Below are 25,318 nucleotides of genomic sequence, written 5' to 3'. Positions count from 1 at the left end.
TATTGACTATATAATCTATTGACGGCATCTTTTCAAATTGTTTACTGTATATTTGTCAACACTTTCGAATCAATAACACTAATAACGACCTTCAAAACGAATATCACTATCAAAAAGTAACCTACGCACTGGACATAATGAACTGTACCTCTTACTCTCATAAATCGAACGGACGGTATTTCACCTGATTCGACCAACGAACGATTTTCAATCATACAACAAAATTCTTAACCGAGCTTCTATTAATTATTTGAAAACCAACTCAACAAAATTTTCAATCCCATATCGGAGTTGACAAAACGAAATCAGGATCGATCAGGATTTACTTGTAGGTAAAGCTTTGTGCAAGCCCGCCTAGGTAGGTACCACCCACTCATCGGATATTGTACCACTAAACAACACCTGAACACAACAATACGGACTCGTATTGTTGTGTTCAGGTTTGAAGGGTGAGTGAGCCAGTGTAACTACAGACCTAAGGGATATAGCACCTTAGTTCCCAAGGTTGGTGGCACATTAACGATGTAAGGTTAGTTAATATTTCTTACAGCGTCATTGTCTATGGATGATGGTGACCACTTACCATCAGGTGGCCCATAAGCTCGTCCGCAAACCGATTCCATAAAAAAACTGCAACTTTATATTATACCACCACTAGGAATCGTGTAATAAGTACACCATAGCACACATACATCTTAATTCTTACTACTATAAAATGTGAATATTTGAACATATATATGGGTGTATGTGTGTTACTTAATTACAATTGATTATACGATTTACGACAGACGATCGATTATTATCTGGAATTACTCTAAGGGATCTTTTCATCCCTAAAATCGCATCACCCTCACACGCGTGAGAAACTAGTTAAATATATTTCATTGAAACGGCCTTACCGTGGTTCATTCTTCGACGAGCACATTCGCAAAAATTTTCTTAATGACATTAATTAACGAACAATTTTTATACATACAAGATTAATTATATTTTTATAAGTAATTACACTACAGTTATCCGATTTCGAAGAGATTTTATTTAATTTATAAAACATTATAACTACACTTTCATATATAAATAGTTTTAAAGTCGATTCACAGACATATTATAAGTTCTGGTAACTTCTTCAATACGGAACGAAATGAAGAAAATAAACTGTCACATCAAATATACCTAACACGTGAAACTCCGTTGTATCTCAGACAGATAACAGATGACTGACAACGTGATAACAGAAACAAAACGCCGGGCTGTTACTTCGTATCGATATGAGAATTTCAAAGTTATCGTAACGTATGTAAAACTGTTTCTGGCATAACATATTCAAAAGGCACCACTACAATTGAGACATATTTATTTGTACCTCGGTATATGTGACAACGGGTTAGTGAAATAACTCTAGTGAAACAACATTGCAGGTCCCTTGAATTTGTATCAGCAAAAATTGACTCAAAATTTTCTTTTGGTAGGTGGCAAACGAGCATGAAACTCAACTGTAAAGTTAAGTAAAGTAACAGCCTGTAAATTTCCCACAGTTGGGCTTAGGCGCTCCCATTAAGGAGAGGGGTTGAAACATATTACACCACGCAGTTCCAATGCGGGTTGGTGGAATGCACATGTGGCAGAATTTCGATAAAATTCACGGCCGAGCACGAGATGAATTATAAACACAAATTATTATTATATATAATTATTATATATATATATATATATATATATATATATATATATATATATATATATATATATATATATATATAATAATTATATATAATAGCACCACTATATATATATATATATAGTGGTGCTTGCCTGGATTTGAGCCTGACTCCATCGGTTAAAATGCACGCGTTCTAACCACTGGGCCGCACAAAGTCGAATAATCATCGTTTGCTTCACGGTGTAAATGAGTTACAAAGTGTAATAACGTACTGATAAAAACAACACTATCATTTGTAAGGAGGTACTTCTCATCTTTTTTTATGGTGATTACCTCACGATTAAACGAGGCGTGTAATAAATTATTAATCAAGCTTTAAGGTTGAAACTGCACGGTGCTGTCGACGGCACGAGTTGCCTTGTCTTTTTCTATTTTATCACCGAATTTTAATTGTAAATACACTCAATCTATATTGATATTATAAATGTGAACTCTGTCAGTCGCTCTTTCATGACCAAACCGCTGAACCGATTTTTATGAAATTTGGTATGAAGCAAACTTGAACTGCAGGAAAGGACATAGGCCACTTGTTTTTGCCTAACACAAGACAACCGGATGTTGGTAACTCGAGAGAAGCCGCGGGCGACAACTAGTTGACGACATACAAAAAAATGGGTATTCAAATTGTATGCTATAATTATACTATAACATGTAGTAATGAATGCGAATCTGCTTTTACAATATTTATTTCTTATTGTTATTTCATATCTAATTGAAAATAGATTTAAATGTTGAAAAAGAGTAACTACTGAGTTTCTTGCCGGTTCTACTCGGTAGAATCTACTTTCCGAACCGGTGGTAGCTTTACTTAATTGTTAAATGACGATTCAAAAGTGCTTGTAAAAGCCCACTTGAATAAAGTATATTTTGATTTTGATTTGGATTGAAAATAAGATAAATATATAATTAGGTAACTAACTCGTTGATCTTAAGAGTTGAAGTTTACGTACCATAATAACCTCTTGCTATGACTCCTAATAATACGTATTTTTTTAATAAAACAATAGGCTATTTAACAATGCGAAAAATAAATTCTGAATTATTGTAATCAGTGTATATTATGAGTTTGAAAATGGTTATTTACTAACGAAAGTCGAAAATAATACTTAATTTATTCGAAAATCCATAAATAAAAATGCATTTCTTCAAACGTTTGCCACGTGACACAAAACGCTCCTGATTGGCCGGGCTTACGATGAAGTCACTTTCTTGTAAACCTTGCTTTTCTACTATATGTACCACAGATTAAAATACAGCAAAGTGACGTCACCGACCCCATTGCAGCGCCATATTGTCCAAGTATCGTTTTCGTGCGTTATTTAAATATTGAATTCTTAATATGATATTTTTCGGCGAAATATGTACTAGAAATACAACTTTTACTGGGTTCCTTAACTTCTACTAAATAATATAAAATGGATTTTAAAAACCAGTCAAATAGCCTATTGCTACCGTCTCATAATTGGATGGTACCATAATGAACATGACATAATTGTTCGACTGTAGTATTAGTATTTAAACCCAAAAGAACAATCACTATGGTACCTAACACCTTTATTCCAATGGTAGGCACCATAATGATGTAAGAAACTGTTACTATGTTATTTACTGCTAATATGTGGTAGCCATACGGTACGGTACGTATACAGTTCTTATTTTAAATAAAAATAAAAATCTACCCAATAATATTAATTTGGTCACCCTATTCTCTCCTAATTTCAAATCACCTTTAACATTTAGCCCGTAAGGGCGTAGATTGCATAGCAATCAATTTTATTTATAATTATCGTGCGTTTACTGCAAGCAAGAATGAATCTTAATGCTTTATCATAATAATCAATTACGCAAATCACATTACCTTAGACTGCACTATGTTGTGTACATTAGTGATTATACTATTTAGACTTTAATGTTTTGACTTTAAGAGCTATTTTTGTTTAGCAAGTATTTATAAACAGCTGACACATGAAACTTTAAAAATAGGTGACTCCAGCGTCATTATGAAAATTTGTTTAATTTTTTTTTCCTTAAATAACTTTTTTACTATTAAATGACGTTTAACATATTTTTTGTATATAACTTGTTCATTATGAATTCCATTGTATATTTAAACGAAATGAAAGTAACTGCGAGTGATAAATTATATTAAATATAATAAATTATTGAAAAATATTTCCTGCTATTATTATAATAACAAGCTGAGAGTAAAAACTCTTTTGACCTTCAATACATTTTTTATAGTTCGATTCGTATGGGAGAAGGTCCAAATTTGTTCAGTCGATTTAAGTGACCATAAATGGATATATTTTGTACGTTCAGTACAATTATATGAAAAATTGAGCCGAGATGGCCCAGTGGTTAGAACACGTGCATCTTAACCGATGATTGCGGGTTCACACCCAGGCACCACTGAATTATCAGGTGCTATTTGTGTTTATAATTCCTTTCGTGCTCGGCGGTGAAAGAAAACATCGTGACGAAATCTGCATGCGTCTAATTTCATAGCAATTCTACCACATGTGTATTCACATTGGAGCAGCATGGTGTAATATGCTCCAAACCTACTCCTCAAAGGGATAGGAGGCCTTAGCCCAGCAGTGGTACACTTACAGACTGTTAATGTAAAGATATGAAAATATGAGTAATGACGTCACAGAACTGCTTGGTTTTACACTTGAGGCCCTTCAATATACATTTCAACAACAACAACAACAACAGCCTGTAAATTCACATTTCAATAGACATTTCATACAAATAATATTTTGATTCTACTCTCAGAGTAAATGTACATATACATGTATATCACATGTATATATCTAACATATATATGGACGTATGTATTACATAACATGTACTCCACATAACCATTAGAGCTAATCGCATAAACCTCTTGCGTTACAGTAATCTAGACGCCGCGTTAGGTTACCTGACTCACGAGTTTTGTATAGTCGGTCATGTGTGATATCGTCTGTGGTATTGATGATTATGAATCTAGTTTAAATCGATTAACTCTTCGAAATATTTTTTTTTTTTTATTCAAACCCTACCTGGGTGTGTGTAATTACTTTTATATGTGTATTCCACCAACCCGCATTGGAACATCGTGGTGGAATATGTTGCAAACCTTCTCCTCAGAGGTAGAGGAGGTCTTAACAACGCAGTTGGAATTTATTTATTTTATTTATTTATTTATTTGGAAAACAAACAATTTTAAAAACACTGTAATATAAAACAAAAACCATAAATCAATTAAGTTTCCACTTAAAGCTAAAACACAAAAAAAAAAATAACAAATTGAATTAAATTAAAATTGAAAGGAATTTTACAGACTTGTTGTTGTTTCACAGACTTTCTTCTATAACTAACACTTTCTTAGTATTACTAAATATTTCATGATCTCATTTAAATTTATATCAAAGATCTATTATAATTGGTTAATACTTTATATGTATGTTATGTGCCAATATTTATTGACCTTTCAAGTATTTTTCAGACCCAAGTATACATTTATATATTAGTAGTAGTAGTTTACATATTCAATATGTATTTAAATGACCAATAAGGAGATCCGCTGACTTTATTTCGTCGGTTCTTCACAGGTCAGGGTGTTTCTTTTTCCGAAGAGGTAGTGTTTAATTTGACCATCAATAAGTTAGTGTAATGCTTCTACATTTAGAAAAAAAAAGTATTTGAGTGCATATAATATAACCACCAGTGTCTTCATAAGTTCATGAAGGATATCTACGTCGTTTATTTAAATGTTTTACGTAACACTCGCCGTGAATTCACTGTATAAACAAACGAAACGCCAGATCTTGATTTACGTTGTATAAATAGTAACTGATCATTCGTAAACGCCAACAATAAGTAACATACATCATGAAATGCTGAATAAAATCTGTTGATATTCCAATATTTGGTTGAAAACTTTGATTCAACCTGTACCTAAATCGCTGTTTTGAAATTATTATTATTTTTTTGGTACAGGTTGGCGGACGAACATATGGGCCACCTGATGGTAAGTGGTCACCATCACCCATAGACAATGACGCTGTAAGAAATATTAACTATTCCTTACATCGTCAATGTGCCACCAACCTTGGGAACTAAGGTGTTGTGTAACTTGTGCCTATAGTTACACTGGCTCACTGACCCTTTAAACCGGAACACAACAATACTGAGTATTGTTATTTGGCGGAAGAATAACTGATGAGTGGGTGGTACCTACCCAGACGGGCTAGCACAAAGCCCTACCAGCAAGAAAAGTAGTTTTTTTTTATGTAATAGTTCGACGGTCGGGAAAAAAAGCCTGATGTTAAGCAGTCACAACCATTCGAGCTGACAGAAATATTAATCATTCCTTACACCGCCATGCGCCACCGACCTTGGGAACCAAGATGTAGCTGTGCATTCTTATCCGAGATTATTATAAAGAAAATAAAAAAGTCCAGTAATATTTATTCTACTGACTCCGTAATCTAGCCCGCCTTCTAAATCTATTGTAGTGTAAGCTTTTTAGATAAGATATTACAAGCCCGAAGTTTACAAGTTCGTCTGAATTCAATCGTAATTAACTGCTACTATACAATACAAATGATACTTGGCCAGTTATTATAGTTATATACATTTTCAGCTTTAACATAAAAAGTAAAACATCGTAGGGATACTGGTATGTGTCTAATTTCAATGAAATTCTGCCTTGGAGCACCGTGATGAAATAAGTACCAATCCTTCTCTTCACACGAAAACAGGCCTAATCCGAGTTGAATATTTAAACAGTAACACATTTAATACAGACATTTTATTTCTCTGCACTCCTTTTCCATATTAATGATAACGAATGCCAAATCTAACTCTCTTCTGTGCACACGATTTTCTTTAAAAGGGTACAGAGTTTTCTCCTTACTTATTAGTATATATAGAAAGTTAAATCGCACTCAAAAGCTATAAAACCTTTTTTGGAATCTTCTGCAAAGAATTTATAAAATAAGTGTAAATGTAAATCCTTATTTTTTTTTTTAATTTCATATAGATGGGTGATCGGGAAATTTGGCCACCTAGTAAATACAACGATACATATACATACATACAAATACATAGCACTTCTATACAATTAAGATATGATGCCACATGTACATTTAGTATACTTTAGTACTAAGTTCTGCCAAATTTACCTTTAGTTACTCTGTTTCACACAACTTTCAAATAAGAACAATACTACTAAGTATCACCAAATAACTAATTATACAGCCTTTAAAGTTCCCACTGCTGAACTAAGGTATCTCTCGGTTCTCTTTGGTTAGGTTGATGTAGGTTTCCTTACTTAATTTGTGTTTATTATTACTCTTGAGCTCAGCTGTGACATCAACATTGTGAGGAAACTTGCATTGTCTAATTTCAACGAAATTCTGCAGCGTGGTCAAATATGCATCTAAGCTTCTCCACAAAGAGAGAGGCGGACTTAGCCCAGTTGTGGGAAATATACAGGTTTCTGAGGGAACAGTTAAGATGTAGGCAATCGGCATTATCTAGCGCAAATCTCAAAGTATTATCATCGTTCGTTTGTATTCTAGACGAGTCAAGTGCAATTCAAGAAGGATGTTATCTAATCTAATATCCTACGCTAATCTGTAAACATCCGGTGATTTACATACGACATTATGCTTTAAGTCACATATAATGTGTATAAATTATGTATTTGATTTTGTAATAATTACTTTACTTTATACTTTATTGTACAACACACATAATATAAATAAATACAAAGTAGATTTTGCCTTAATAAAAGAGGCGTACAGTTTTGGCGATCTTATCGCTACATAGCGATCTCTTCAACCCAATGGTCTAGGTTACCTCATAGATTCTGAGGTAAGTGGTGCTGTAATAGTTATGTTTTATTAAAAGTACATCTATATTATATGTATTTTATCGGTATCATGATGTTCTAATTACTTCTTTATTGCCAGTCTATACTGGCGAACTGCACAGGGGTGTTATTTTACAGTAGAACGCCGATTATCCGAACGCCGGTTAACCGAATCACCAATTATACTTAGCCTACTTTCCGAAGCTTTCCGTGGTAGCTTCATTCAAAAGTGCTTTTACAAGCAATTTTGACAGCTCGTTTTTGGTGAGAGTCGCCAAGATTTGGAACGATCTGCCTGCGTGTGTTTTACCTGACAAGTTGAACTCCGGAGCCTTTAACAGGTTTCTTTTTGATGGGCGTGTACCACCTTCGTCTTTACCTTCACTTTCCATCAGGTGGAAGACAAACACCTATGCCTATATGCCTAAATCTCTTTAAATCTCTAATGCTCTCGCGCTTGCCGTCACTCCTCCGTAAAGCTGGGTGGTGGTGGTGGTGGTGGTAACGTTCTAACCAACGACCTTAATATCATAAAAGCTGCACAATACAGAATTAATAAGTTATAGTAAAATCTCATAATTGAATAATATCTTTTTCATTGAATTCAAACTCACACAAAGTCGGGCACAGCTAGATAAGCCTTCATATTTCCGTTGATCTGAATAGCAAACACCACATCGGAACGTACAAACTCGTAAATTTTAATTAACATATAAAGTACTGTTGAACACAATTACACATGACTGCTTGCTTCTATTTGACAATACTCATATGGGAACGTTCATTTATTACGTAAGGCTATGTTCGCTTGACTAGTTTTTGACTTCCTCCCTCCCTATAATAAGAAAAAAATAAGAAGAGTCCGATCCCTTCCCCCTTTTTAATATTGATTACGTAAGAATCTAAAGGAAAAATTGAACACACGTTTGATTTTTTCCATGTTTCAATTAATAATTAAAACAAATAATTTTAACATTGCGTATTTTTTTGATCTCACGTAAAATCTATTGGAACTCCCTCTGTAAGAAAACATAAGACATGATCAATGCCCCCCCCCCCCAAATTGCCTTACGTAATAAATTAATAGCTTCTATGGACAGAAAAATAACAATTTTAAATGATCCGTAACAAGAGTTGACAAGAATAGCGACAAGCGACACGTTTTTTTTTATCGCCGGAAAAACGCTTTACGCTCTTCCCCCGCGTGATGGAAAGTGGGGGGGGTGTAGAACTCCCCGGTTTCCTGAACGCCTAGTGCGCCCAGGTCCACCGGGTTACCCACTAAAAAACCAGCGGTACCCTCTCCGTATTTCGGGGTCACGGGATCGCTTACACAACTTTGTCAGAAATAAGACATATGATTGTTCTAATAATTAAGATTGTTTTAGTATTTTTAAAATATTTGATAATAATACAATGCAAACTATTCTTTGGACCGTATTCGCCGTCTGTTAGGCATTTGAAAGCTATTGAATATTCGAGCCGAGCAATGGTTACGTCAATATGATATCATCGATAGCGTTTGTGGAATTTTAAACGGTACCGAATATTTGCATGATTGGGTATTACTTTGTTTTAGGAATTATGTTAAATAGCTGTCCGGCGCAACTTCGTTCCGATAAAAATCGTACAAAGTTAACATCTTCAGTCATCCTTTTTATGTGTATGCTTTGTGTTTATACTATTAGGAAGTTAGTTAAGATTATTTCATGAATGTTTTTTTGATAAACAGAAATAAACTTTTGTGAATTTCTCCTCTATACATTCTTAGCTATGTACAGATTTTACAAAAACCATGAGGTGTTCTACGTATACCTAGCAGCAAGTTTCTTGGTCCAAAAATTTTCTTTATACGTTTTTCATTAAATTCATTCATTCGTATTTCATAAAATTGATTAACAAATATACAAATTAACATAAAGGTGGTGAGACTTTATGCAAACCTGGCTGTGTAGATACTAGCCATTCAACGGATATTGTACCGTCGAAGAGCCATCTCGGGTCTTGGGAGACCGAGAGCCGAGATGGCCCAGAGGTTAAAACGTTTGCATTTTAACCGATGATTGATTCAAACACCACTGCTTGTCTGTGTTTGAACCCGCAATCATCAGTTAAGATGTACGCGCTCCAACCTCTGGGCCATCTCCGCTCAACTGTTCAGTTAATCATTGCAAAAATATATACACACGTCTGTCTTACATCCGACCTCGCTTCCTCACCACCATCACCAAGGTAAGTGGCAAGTATGAAAAAATGTCAAAAAATTCAACCACAATTCCGATTTCAAACATCACTTATAATAAGATTTAATATATAAAAAATACATATAGCTACATTATGTAATATTGTGTTAAATACCTTAAGTAGATTCATAAAATGTTATGCTTTGTGTTATATATGTACAATTGTACACACATGTGGTAGTTAATCTATACAAACTGAAGTTGTCTTTACTTTCTCGTCTCTTTTTAAATATAAAAATAATAATAAATTATTTATAAATATTGTCGGTTTCAAAGTTAAACACACCGATAAAATTCATATCAATGGAATTTGTAGTTTTTTTGCGTATCGAGGGAAAACAAACAATTCTTCAGAACTTACTATATAGTTATATATTAAGCCAAGCTATTAAAAACAACATTACACAATCAGATCAACGTGCCGTACGAAAAACGTTCAAAGGTATTACTCAACTTTATAAGAGGATATTGTTTTATTGGTTACTAGTAGTCGCCCGCGGCTTCGCTAGCATTTTAGGGTATTGGTTGTCATAATTATGTGAAAAAAAGGTCCTATGTCCTTTCTTGGAGTTTAAGTTCGCTTCATAGCAAATTTCATAAAATTGGGTTCAAAAGATTTGCATTTGCAATTGTAAGACATTTTCCAATATAATTATATAAGAAATCATTTTCTAGAAACATCCTACGGACATGCCAAAAATTAAAAACGAAACTTTCTTATCACAACCGTTGGAACTGAGAACTCGGATAATTACACCAGCATAAATACGTATATTATGGCGATGACCAATAAATAGTAGAAAAAGTAGTTTCATCCAATCGAGGCGAGTTGAATGTAAACAACAGTGACTCAGGATGCGACGACGATACTTTCCCTGTAAATGATTCAGAAAACACGAATATACAGTTGATTACATATGCCTTAATGTCATTTAATTTGATCGTAAATCCTGCAAATGATGCCGTACAAGTAGTGAGCAATGTTGCTTTTATATTCATTCGGGTACGATAAATATATAATTACAGATTAATTTATTACAATGAATTAAACATGTAAATCTTAATTCAAGATGTGTATCGAACCGAAAAACAACTATACTAGTGGCGGTTGTACTACTACTAATATCTGACGAATGATTGGGATCCATTCAGAGGAGCTTGCACAAAGTGCTATGATAAATGCACAGGAAGGATGAGTCTGTCTTTCTAAACCTTCTCAAAAAGAGGAGATCTTAGCTTAGCGGTGGAGCATTTTACAATATTTCTATTGTATAATAACAAATCAAGACTTCACAGAACCCGATCATAAAATTTCAGGTAGTGTTATGCGAAATTGACTATTATAATTATCACATATTAAGGATATACGAATCAGAATAGCGTATCACGGAAAGCTAGATCAAATCATAGCACTGCTAAACAGCCTGATTGGAAATCAAATAAAAAATGTTATTCATTTGTTTAAAAAAAATGATTTTCAGATCTGTCATACTCAATACCAATTGAGAATATTTTATAAGAATCGCAAGAACAGTGACTTCTATCAGTTAATAACCAGGGTCAAATAAGAGCATAAGAGGTTATAGTTATAAAATATGTAAAAGATTAACTTCTAAACTTAGTCAACTTATAACAATAATATAAATAAGATTTCCCCAATTAATTTAAAAACGTAATGAATCATTCGTTTCGTTAATTTTAGACAAACTAAAATACCAAAACATACGCTATCCGACTATCATTCCTTCGCCACAGTGCGCGCGGGCAAAGAATAAAACAAACACACGAACATCAAAAGCGGGTATTTTGACGCCTCACTTAATACAACGAGCTCCGTAAATGTCACCGTAAATCAAAATTAAATTTAAACGTCAAGCCGTTTGCGTGGCGTTCGATTTTCAAAATGCATCAGGGATATATCAATTAATTAAAAAAAAAAACCTAATTAAAAAAATCTTTAAATATCGAACATGTATCCGATTTGGTAGTAGTATTGTAGTGCGAATATTAAAAAAAAAATAACATTATTGGTACTATTCATCTATTATTACATGTATAAGCTGTTTACGTAGCGTTCGATTTTCAAAATAAATCAAGAATATGTCATTTAATTAAAAAAACATCTATTTAAAAAAAACACAAAATTTTGATAAAATCTTACAAAGTAAGTACATGTATCCGATTTGGTGTGAATATTAAAAAAAAACAGCATTGGTATTATATTCATTTACCTTAATATGTATTAAATGTTTACATAACGTTCGATTTTCAAAATGCATCAGGTATATGTCTTTTAATTTAAAAAAAAACACCTATTTAAAAAAATCTCAATTTTTTTTACATCTTACAGTACTTGTATCCTATTTTGTGCCTATTCTACCATAATATATATATACCTATCTAAGCATCGGTTGGACACATAAAAAATATCTAATATGTTTCCATACAAAGTTTCACAATGTGAATATATAGTATAGAGCAAATATAATAAAATAAAAATAGAATTAAACACATACCCAAATAATAAAAAAAAAATACAAACGAGAAAAAATATAATGAAAAATGTTTTGACGCGCATTTCCTGCGTGCCTTCTCCGCCCTACGTGACATTGTTAATAACCTGTACTCTCTTAGCTATAATTAATAGCCAATTACAGAATTCGATTTAATTGCATGATCATTCATCTTACGAAATATTACATTACGAAATTCATTTAATTTGTTGAAATAAAACGTCATATTGCATAAACGATAATTGCAAATTTATATTAATCATAAATTACAAGTTTCCATTATAACCAGACAAAATTGTGTACAATATAATATATCTTGTATATTTAATCTGTACTAGTGAAAATCGGACATTTCAGATCTGTATATGTACGAATAGTCAGGGTGATCGATTGTAATGCTGCTTCGGCGCCATTTCAAATCAAATCAAACTAAACTTTATTCAAGTAGGCTTTTACAAGCAATTTTGAATCGTCATTTAACAATTAAGTGAAGGTATCACCGGTTCGGAAAGTAGATTTTACCGAGAAGAACCGGCAAGAAACTCAGAAGATCTTTTTCAACATTTAAAAAATACAATCATATTAGTTAAATACAGTTATATATGTATGTAATGTATCCTGCCTGGAAGTCAAAAGGTATTAATTCCAAGCATTTTTATTATCTACAAAATCTTGTATCGAATAATATGCTTTTTCTACCAATGTATTTTTTACAAATGATTTGAATTTACGAAAGGGCAAAGTTAGAAATGTCTGCGGAATTTTATTATAGAAACGGATATCTTGCCCCCAGAAGGATTTATTGACTTTGCGGAGTCGGAAACTTGGCGTTATAGCTCATTTACTGAATAGTTACGATAAATTGCATATCTATTCAATGTTGTTGCATAAACAACCGTATAACAAAATTATAAATGCCTAAGTAATTCTGTATGCATATCTGTTACATTTTCTCGGTCAAATCAAAACCAAAATCAGAACAAGCTTGAACTAAAAGGCAACATAGCTGTTTTTCTTACCACTACACTATAACGCAAGCGAAGTTGCGTTCAACGAGTTACACAAATATGTGCTTTCATAGTAATTTATCAAGCGGCATCGAAGTCAATTAATCTCAAATAGTTACACTAACACCCATATAAGATTTGTATTATGATTCACGCTTAAATAACAAATTGAGCTCTTCAATTGAACAATTATTATTTAAATGTTTATTAGTCATTCGTGAAGTTCATAGACCAGATCGAATTTCCATCACTAGCCATTAATCCGCTCTACACTCTACGCTTATCTGATCTTTGAACACGGCCAGGAATAGTGAGTTCATTGACCCATAGTTGCATCAATTCATGTTAATTGTTACTGCAGTCGGTCAACTGTTTACCAACTTTGATGTTCTCTTCCTCTCAAATGTTATGTTTCAAATGATATAAACATTTCGTACGCTTTCAAGATTGAAAAACGTTTTATGGCTTTAACATTTAGGGACTACTGGCTGCTATTTGATGTTGGTTATATTTTGACTTTCATTCAGACATTTTATATGTTTGGGTGTGGTTGAAAAATGTTGGTTAGAAATATGTGAATTATATTTTCATTTATATGCACGCTTCCAAAAAGGGCGAGCCGAAATGGCCCAGTGGTTAGAACGCGTGCATCTTAACTGATGATTGCGAGTTCAAACTCAAACAAGCACAACTGTGTGTGTACTTAATTTATGTTTAATTTCATCTCGTGCTCAACGGTGAAGGAAAACATCGCGAGGAAACCTGCACGTGTCTTATTTCACAAAAATTCTGCCACATGTGCATTCCACCAACCCTCATTAGAAGAGCGTTATGGAATATTTTCCGAATCTTCTCCTCAAAAGGGAGACCAGGCCTTAGCCCAGCAGTGGGAAATTTATAGGATATATATATTAAATTTATAATTGTTCCAAAAAGGATGAGGTTTTAGTCAATTCAGTACAAACTTTTATAGAAATTTCTTTTATTAATTTTAAAGTGTATTCCTTCATTCGCAAACAGATTCTATCCACAGCTGGAGATAGCCTTGGCCTTTATCTGAGTCCTCCCTTTGAAAGGTCATCTACCTTGCTGTTGCACGACCGACGTGTCTGTATCCAGGTCTTGGAAACCAATGAACTATAGCCTTGATCCACCTGTATGTTTAGTCTTTTAACGTTGATGATGCGTCATGTTGTTTTGAGGATAGCTTTTATGTTAAACTAGAAGTGCCCGCGCCTTCGCGCGCATATGAATTATACAAAAAAAAAATTGTTCAATTCATAGACTTTACTTGTTCATTATGTGTTAGACAGCATTTATAATATTAAGTCTTTGGTGCCCGTGATACTGGATCTGGTATTTGGGCATTGCAGCTTTACTTTATTATTATTTTCAGTATTATTGTAATATTTGTAACATTAAGTCTGTGGTGATACTGGATCTGGTATTTGGCCATGGCAGCGTTACTTTATAATTGTTTTCCTGTCAAAATCTATCCAGCCGTTCTACAGATTAGCCGGAACAAGCAGACAGACAAGACAAAAATTGTAAAAAATGTTATGCATATAACATTTTATTTTAGTATTACAAACAGACACTCCAATTGTATTATATGCATAGATAAGGCTTTCTAAACGCCACGTTCCAATAAAAATATGTCGATTCAGAGTCACGTACGATATATACCTACCCTACTTTTCTATATTATTTGTAAAATATCTTCTTCAAAACTCTTTGTACATATAATTGCACATGGCAACAATCAAACCTGTCCATAAACAATATAAAAACTTCTTTTCGAGAAGACCATATTAATACGACTCTTTAAATGAAATTACTCAGATGTTTTTGCGTTTCCTTGTTTTACATTTCATACGATTCTTATAAAAGTTAAAAATATTCATGTCGACATCAATTTATACATTTCCGCGGTCGTTATTCGGGGAAGGCAGCGTACGTGCCTCACAATTATATATATATATAAGAGAGAGAGAGAGAGAAAGCAACAGCCTGTAAATTTCCCATTGCTGGGATAAGGCATACTCTTCAATTAAGGAGGTCTGTTCCAATGCGGGTTGGTGGTATGGGCATGTGGCAGAATTTTGATGAAATTAGACACATACAGGTTTCCTCACGATGTTTTCCTTCACCGCCGAACACGAGATGAATTATAAACACAAATTAAGCACATATATATATATATATATAGCGGTGCTTGCCTGGGTTTGAACCCGCGATTATCGGTTAAGATGCACGCGTTCTAACTACTGGGCCATCTCAGTGTCACAATTATATGTAACTTGTAAAACGTTTAAATATTTATTATTTAAACACAATGTTGCACAAATCGACTACAGTATTATCTTCTGTTATTTTATTTCATCCGCATCCTTGAAAACTTCTTAGGAGGGACGGTCGTTGGCTCTAGGTATAAAAAGTAGCCTACGTCCTTGGGGTTAAGGCTTCTTTCATCTATACATACAATAAAATTGGACTCTGTCTGTCTGTCTGTTTGTTTGTTCCGGCTAATCTCTGGGACAGCTAGACCGATTTTTATGGGATTTTCACTGGCATAAAGCTTATGTAATGAGGAGAAACATAGGCTGTAGCCTACAACAGTAACTATTTTGATAAATTCAAACAAAGTCAGGGGCATATTTTATACTATGTAACGATAAAGGACGTGGAAACTCACTTCTTACCCGAGATTGAACCAGCGATCTTTGGATAATGTTCATATATTTTTAATTCTGGATCAAATCAATATTATTATTACATCATAAGCGTTAATATAAAATTAACACAACTTTGGAGATAGAAATATTCCCATCGTTTCCTTGGATCGTTCATCTTTTCTTTGAAAAATTATACATAAATTATCTCAATAATATATCACATGACAGAGTCACATGTTCATATTTATGGCTTCCGATTCCCAACCTTGTAGAACCTTGTCGCAATGAGATTATACTAGCACATGATTCCGAGTTTAATTATAGCTCAATGCAGGCTAATAATTGACAAACACGTTCGGAAATATCTTAAAGTACAATTTACATCATTTTTAACCGTTTGTTCGGAATCTCTGTATATTCGAAGCTGTGTATATATTATATATTTAAGAGTTAATGACAATCGACACTTAAAACAGATTTTTGAACTATAAAGATTATACAAACTCTAATAATTAAGACAAATTAGTACTAATTTTTTGAATTCCGATGGGATATATCATCGGGTACAGCAGACTTGTATATATTATACTAGTAATCGCCGCGGCTTCGCTCGCGTTGGCAGAAAAGTCGTGTCTTTTCTTGGAGTTTAAGTTTGTTTCATAACAAATTTCATCAAATTCGGTTTAGCGGTTTACTCGTGAAAGAACGTCAGACAGACAGACAAAGTTACTTTCACATTTATAATATTAATATAGATATATGTGTGTGTGTGTGTGTGTGTGTGTGATTGTATACGATCAGTAGTCGCACTGATATTTCCCTGATGAATTAGCATTCCGAAGCGGTAGCTTTACGATTTATTAATCTTGTCAAAAGACGATATACTACCAACCTGTATAAAGTTGATATTTTGATTTAATTCGTATATCATTTAGATATTATCATCCCGATCACTCAATCACGGCTGAGTGGAGTGAAATGAAGTTTGGCATACAGATAAATTATGTCATAGATATTACGAGAATATTTTACATTTATGTTATGTGTATATGTAAGTAGTAAATTTTTTGTTCTTACAATTCGGCCTTAAACAAATATATTCAATTCGATTCGAAGTTATTTCATTGTCTTTGTGTAATTAATCGTCTTTTAAATATTTATATCATTGATATACATTTTAGTGAGTAAGTGGGTGAGTGAGTGAGTGGGTAAGTGATTGAGTGTGTAAGTGAGTGATTGGGCGAGTGGTTAAGTGAGTGGGTGTGTGAGTTAGTGGGTAAGTGAGTGAGTGGTTGAGTGAGCGAGTGGGTAAGTGAGCGAGTGGATGAGTGAGCGAGTGGATGAGTGAGCGAGTGAATGGGTTAGCGAGTGAGTATCTACAAAGGAACTCGTCAATTTAAATGCAATTTGTATGTATGCTGATCCAGATTGCAACTCAACATTAATATTGTGACATCTCCCTCGTCTTTAAGAACACAAGCGCTCAGGTGCCAGTAGTGTCATGGAGATCTTTCTTCACCCTAAAAATATCTTTAAGTAACCTTTTTCACCAATGATCTCAGCCTATTAAATAGATACTAGGCAAGGTGTCCCTTAACGTGAAACATCCTCTTTTGATTAAAACGGGTCTGTGTGAAATTAAATTTAATACTGTAGTATTTTAACATAAATTTTTATTTTTGTTGTCAATAAGACAATTCATATATAGATTGTCCCGTTTCTAGAAGCACGACATTTACAACAGCATTGTAAATCTGTTTATTTAAAAAGAGCAACTATGCGAGTTTCTTGCCGTTTCTTCTCGCTAGAAGCTGCTTTCCAAAACGGTGGTAGTATTTAATTGTTGACGATTCAAAAACGCTTCATTGTGAAGTTTACTTGAATAAAATTGATTTGATTTGATTTGACGAGGTCCTGACTTATAGCTACAATCTTCGGGTTGGATCAATAAAAGCACTACTTTTCCCGAGATTTTTCCAGTGACGGCCTTGGAGATCGGAAGTTGCCTAGTGTCACTTATACTATAACATACATGTCATAATCATAATCACTTAAAATCATATAGGTACATTAAATTAATAATAACAATTACAGCTAATTTACTCGGCAACGGCTATTTCCAGACATATCAACTATTTACATTGGTATGTCAAAATACCATGAATATTTAAATGTCATTTGAAATTTATTACTAAGTCGAAACATGGATATAACGAGGCGATCTAAATCTTTCATACGAATACTGACTCAAGGCCTCTGACGTAATCTGTTAATTTGTAACAATGCCGAGACATGTTAAGCTATTAAAGTTATTGTAAATAGTCTATTATAACGTTACCCAATTAAAATGTTATAATTAATTCATATTAAATAATAGGACAAATAGCCAACACGATGGGTAGGATAAACTTTTCACTTTTGAAACGCTGAAACTTACTTACGGTGCGATGTTTTTAATTACATTAATTATTGTATTCAAGTAAAATATCATACCAATGTCATCTCATTTAGACTTTAGTCTTAAACAGTTCTATATATTCAAAATTATATTTAGTAATGCTTAATGTAGTTTTGCATAGTCATATCTTAAAGTAAAAACACAGCAACGTAAATAGTAAGAGCCTGTAAATATCCTACAGCTGGACTAAGCTGCCTTTGAGGAGTTGGAAATATATTCCACTACGCTGCTCTAAAACGGTTTGATGGATACACATGTGTCAGAGTTTCATTAAAATTAGATCCAAATTTTTTTATTAAAATTAGAGCACATGGGCCACCTGATGGTAAGTGGTCACCATCACCCATAGACGTAAAAAATATTAAAAATTCCTTACACGTCAATGCGCCACCAACCTTGGGAACTAATATGCTATGTCCCTTGTGCCTGTAGTTACACTGGCTCACGCACCCTTCAAACCGGAACACAACAATACTGACTGTTGTTTGGCGGCAGAATAACTGATGAGTGGGTGGTATCTACCCAGACGGGCTTGCACAAAGCCCTACCACAAAGTAAGCCATACAGGTTTGCTCATGATGTATTCCTTCCGCAGAGCATAAGATACATAATAAACACAATTTTTTGCTAATTTAATCACTGTATATATAACGGACAGTTTGCTACAATTTGTGAAATTTCCTACTCATTCAATAAATCGCCAATTAGTATTTGTGAAATGTTAATATGTTCCTTGTGCCTGTAATAACACTGGCTCACGGATCCTGCCAACCGGAACACAATATAAATCTACTGTTTTTTTATAGCTTACCAAATTGCGTTTATAGTTCACGGTTAGTTATTTTTCATAAATAAAAATGAATATTTTATTCAATCATTTCGAGTTCATTCAAGTTCAAAAATTCTAAAGATATTGTCGAATCTTCCTGAGACATGCCCAGAATTGGATTACATATAATATTACTATTATAATGACTAACAAAACGAGTATTTTAGGTATATTCATACAAGCGCCTGTTCACATTAATATATTACAAATAAAATCTGATTCGTATTTCAGTCTTATGTTAATCATCTCACACATCTAAGAAAGGTTGTACCGGCTTCACTAATATATCTTTATTTATAATACAACACTATTCCACTGAACCACTTATAACCACTTTAATTCCAGTTTCGATACAATTTCGCCTTTAAAAACGCCATAATTTGCAAATCCATTTGGAATACCAGTTTACGGAAGCGTCAATTTGATGACAAATTATTTTTACTTGGATTTTGCCCCATTGTGGATGAAATTCCCAATAGTATTTAAACCCGTATACGTTTTACCAATCCATCTTAAAATTTATGTAATAGTTGTAATACTTAGCAGTTTAACTAAATATAAATACAATAAATCTCACTAACATTTTTACGAATACAAGTAAAACGAATTACGTACAATACACAGCGCTTTCCAAAAAGACATTTTGCATTTAAAGCAGCTAGCACAAAAGAATATTATGGTAACACATATTGTTTGAACGAATTAAACCAGAAATCTTAGCATTTAATATACGTAAAGATACGATCACGACAAATAACTGAGGTAACGTGTAATTTCTCGCTCTGCTGACCAACCCCGGATGCTTTACATCGAATAACGTCCCAAATACCAACCTTATTGCTTTGTAATAAGGATTAACTTCAACATTTTGTTTTAGTCCACACATCTAAATTCACTATCAAATTCCTTGGAAAGGCAGTTTTGTAAGGCATATTTATAAAATTGTACTGAAAATTAACGGTTTTGCTATTAACTAGTTATGTTAAAATACGCTAATAGCTTAATCCATAACTATAATAATGTTCGCCGGTTCTTAAATTATATAATTTACAACCATAATCGTATTGAATGAAAACCAGTCTAACAACATTCATATCTGAATAATCTAAAATAAATTTTCTATACATTGCTATAAGGTTCAATGTTAATTGAAAAGCCCGTTTGCCTTATGTCGCGAAACCAATGTCGTTCCTAAACAGTCAAGGTAACTTTACTAACCTTAAAGCGCTTCCTTGCTCCCGAACATCGACACCATTGATCGGGTCATCTGCCCTGGTCGGCAAACCCGACATTTTTCACCAATCAGCGCACCGAACGCAGTCCTCCGCCAATCAGAGGCGTTTATCGCGTCATCGTGACACACGATTAGCCAATCGGGATCATTGTCTGTAAAAAGGCAGTTACGGATTTAAATTCAGAAAGCGAATCAGCTGAACATATAAGGCGAAAGGAAAGGAAGTTGTAATCGTAATATAAATCGCCGTTACATAACTGTTTATTAAATATAAATTAAATTAGGTGGTTTAACATACATTTAAAGATTGCTTACATAAATATATGTATTTCTTGCTCGGTATGAGCTTTGTAGAGGATAAATATTTCGCAAAGACTGCTGTCGAACGCTATAATCCGAAGCCTTACATCGCTGATTTGTTTCGGATCCTGAGCAAGACTGTGTTGTTACAAGCTCAAGAAACTACGTAAAATCAGCAAAAACGGCGACGCTCTGGCGTTCAATGTATATATCTGTATATACAATGCTGATACTAAATATGCTACAGAATTTGTTTATTTACGACATCACACTAGAAAATTCGTATTTTTTGCTATGTATTGATAATGATAGCGTAAGTCGATTTTTGTCCCAGAATCAGACATGGTATCATTTTAAAGAGCTGTAGACGTAGATGTACAGAATAAATAAAAATTCTAACAAAAAAAACCGACTTCAAACAAAACACTATTTTAAAACAAATAAATATGCACTAAAAATAATTGCGTATTCAACATATTGTTTAGAGTAAGTAAAATGAAATGAAAAATATTAGACTAAAAATCGATTTACGATTATATAATGTAGTAATAGTTATTGCTATATTTGGAGCCGGTGTCAGCCATGGGCACGCGCCTCAACAATCAAAAGCTAGAAGCGATACGAGTCCCTTGATTGACCCAGTATATTATCGTATAAAAGGTAATTTGTAAAAAACATATTTCTTAAAGTATTCTCGTATTATGTTTTGATAGATATACTGATATACTGTAGGGTTTTCTTGGCTGACACCGATTGATTGCAATTTACTAAATTGTTGCAATTTAAGAAAGATTTTATGTTAGAAAGCGAAAATACTATTTCTTATACAGGCGTATAAGAAATAGGCGTATAGAAAAATAACCCACCCACTTGTCTGATATAACTCTACAATGTCATTGGACATAAATGACCATTGTTATATAGTCGTAAGCGGTTTATGATTCTTTTTCTAAAAACAATAGATTCGCCGGTCACTTGATGCTACAGCGTTGATCGGTACAACGACTATAAATGTTCGGTATGTAACTCTTAAATAGTTTTTAACAATTATAAGTCAATCAAGATATATTCACACAGTTTATATATATTCAAACGATACTATAATTGTAGCGTTTAAGTCATTTCGATATGATATTACGTATATTATTCTTTGATGATATCTTTGTTTTTTAATTCAAATGATGACGAAAACTTTTTTTAGAACAGATAAAATGAAATGTTTACATTAATTTTGGAGATACATGGAACTAAAACAAGATGTGTAATAATTTGTTTAGATAAAGAATGGAATATTAGACACTGTTACTTGTTAGCTGGTTAGGGTATTCCGGTTTTCCTCAATCCCCTGTCAGTTTCAAGCGGTATCAACATTTTGATTGAATGATTATTGATGATTAGTCAAATAGCCATAGCGTTGATTTTTAAATCGTGCTATCTTTTACTTTTCTTAAATCATTGGAACGTATATACTTTAATTTAAATTTAATTTGATAGCTGTCTTAATTTGATTTGTTTTTTTATCGATGAAGATTACTCAAATAATAATTCTGGCTTGAGAGTTATATAATAAGGGGATTTACCGTTTTTATCATTTAGATCGTTCTAAGTTTAACTTAAACCCAATATGTGGACCGGACCTTTTAATATATTTTGTTTTACTGACTTGATAATCTTTTTAAGTCATTGGTTAGATATCTGGAGATAAAATCTTTATACACTACTAGCGACCCGCCCCGGCTTCGAAACTCAAACTCAAACTCAAATAACTTTATTCAATATAGAAGCATTACACTTTCTTATTGATGGTCAATTTAAACACTACCACCGGTTCGGAAAAGAAAATACCCTGACCTGAGAAGAACCGGCGAAAGAAACTCAGCGGGTTTTTTTTTTATTTGTCTCATATATTATTTAAAAAATTTAATATGAGATGAAATAGCCAGGAGGCGATCGTTTCATTCCCAAGGTGTGCTATCGACCATAAACTCATTAATTGTATAGTAACCTTTTGCACACAAGCGTTCCTTAATAATTTTCTTAAATTTGGCAACAGAGGCATTTTGAACGCTTTCTGGGATCCTGTTGTAAAACCGTATACATTGCCCCACAAAGGAGTTACTTTATGTAGTCGAGTAACAGGAGTAACAAGTTTGTGTTTGTTCCTTGTACCAATGCTATGAGTATCACATTTTCTCACAACGCACGGGTACAATACTGATACTAAATAATAAATATATTAAAGATATTTTTTTCTTTACTATCTTGTCCATGAATTATATACGAAAACCTTCCTCTCGAATCACTCAATCTATTAAAAAAAAAACCGCATCAAAATCCTTTCTGGTTGTACAACAACCACCATCGACGTTCCTGCCCTTATGACGTAATTATGTGATGGTATAATGTTACGACGAATTGGAGGGTTTAAAAAAAAATGGAAAGAATTGGAGGAGGCCTATACCATACGAAGGGGTTCCTATAGCATAATTTAACAAAAAAAAAAAAAGAAATAATACAACACTAACATAGATATGAGTATTTTCTTTTATAAAATATGTTAACATTATAGAAAATAAAAAGGCTTTATTATTATTATCATGATAATAGACTGACATTCTCATACCAGATAAAAAATGTTAAGAGCAAATACAAGTTAACAAACGATCCAAATATTCGTACCTTATTACGAATTATGTTTTTGGACCATTTGTTGTGAAGCATGTGTTTTGAAGCACCTTTGTAACTATTTTTATACAGTAACTGATTTAGGACTTCATCTCAATAATTATTGTGCAAGGGAAGATAAAGAGTCGAGATGGCCCAGTGGTTTGAACGCGTGCATCTTAACCGATGATTGCGGGATTCAGATTCATGTGCTTAATTTGTCTTTATAATTCATCTCGTGCTCAGCGGTGAAGGAAAACATCGTAAGGAAACCTGCATGTGACCAATTTCATAGAAATTCTGCCACATGTGTATTCCAACAACCCGCATTGGAACAGCGTGGTGAAATATGTTCCAAGTCTTCTCCTCTAAGGGAGAGGAGGCCTTTAGCCCAGCAGTGGGAATTTACAGGCTGTTGTTATTGTTTATACAGTAACTGATTTAAGAATTAATCTCAATAATAATTATGCAAGGACAGATAAAGAGACTTTGTATTATACTATGTAGTGTTAATCCGGGGCTTATAGTTATATAACATACAAAATTGAATATCATGACATTTCGATTATAAATGCGACTCGAAAAATAATTGAAGCAAGTCGTAAATAATAATTTAAATCGAATAAATCGTTGATGCTGGTGTATCACGGCCTCGTTCGTTGATTTCATTACAGTCCTGACATATGGCGGTCGACTACTTTTGTAGTTTAAATAAAACTTAAATATTATAGACACTAACTATATATAGAAGGCTATTGATTCACTTTTATGAGAGAGATAGAACAGGTTTTTATCATAACTTTTTTATCATTTTTATATAATCAATGGGATGTGTGTGTCTATCGTATATTTTATTATAAAATAAACTACACTTTCCGGCTTTGCAAAGAGAATAAAGATGTCTTCGAAAAGTTTATACTAAAAAATAGTCATAAAAAGAAAATAATCTTTACTGTTCCGAAAAAGGTTTTAATCGGGCTAGGAATCAGGATAGTTTCATCACAATCAGTTGAATAGTCTAGTAATGCATAGAAAGCAATTAAAAAAGATTATTTATAATTAAGAAATAATTTTTATCTCACATTTTCTTACGAAACTTTATTAACCAAAGGCTGTCTGAAAGAGATTTGAACCTACGATCAACTGTTACGATTCACATGGCCTATCGGTCCCATCTCGATTTTAATGACTACTTTTACCTAACACCAATTTCAATACAACCTTGTACACACACACACAAACAAACACTAAATACATAACACAAAAGCCGATACTTACGTAAGTGTTAACGATCTCAAGTTGCACAGCTACGTTATTTATTTAACGAACTATGTTTAATTGGAACCGCCTGAGATGTAGTGGCGTAACGCAGGATTTCGTGTAAAACTACGGCAGACTGGCAGACTGGCAGACCGCCCGTTTTATGGTGCATGCGCAGTGAACACGGATATTGGACTTGGTTATCCCAAACTTGCCCAACAAATAACGATTAATAAGTTTTAGTGTCATTTCTTTGAAAACAAATAGGCCAATGCTTGGTAAGTGGACACCAGCGTCCAACGCCAATTCACCAACAAAGTTGGAAACTAAATTCTTATACATCCCCCCTGTGCCTGACGCATACTTAGACTAGTACTTATCAAAGGATTAGAAGCTAAGAGTGCGCCTCTTTTAAATCCTCTTCAAATAGTCTAACATTGCGTCCATATCTTAAAGGAATCTCAGACACAATGCGGTTGTTCCATAAAGCGCTTCAAGCGCTAAAATGAATAAGACCTATACCCATTGGAACTTGTTTTTAAATTACGT

At 33.4% G+C, this 25,318-nt stretch overlaps 1 protein-coding gene across 1 annotated transcript in view; it reads right to left on the bottom strand.

The window, feature by feature from the left end:
* Positions 1–25,318, bottom strand: part of LOC124540781 (pleckstrin homology-like domain family B member 2) — a 110,657-nt gene that overhangs the window by 45,490 nt on the left and 39,849 nt on the right. The window contains exon 2 of the mRNA XM_047118495.1: positions 20,530–20,697. Coding sequence (XP_046974451.1) covers positions 20,530–20,603 — 74 coding nt within the window. The 5' untranslated portion in view covers positions 20,604–20,697. The remainder of the gene's footprint in view (positions 1–20,529; positions 20,698–25,318) is intronic.

Source organism: Vanessa cardui, chromosome 26, assembly GCF_905220365.1.
Source record: "Vanessa cardui chromosome 26, ilVanCard2.1, whole genome shotgun sequence".
Classification (NCBI taxonomy): Eukaryota; Metazoa; Arthropoda; class Insecta; order Lepidoptera; family Nymphalidae; genus Vanessa; species Vanessa cardui.
This window is presented reverse-complemented; position numbering and strand designations above follow the sequence as displayed.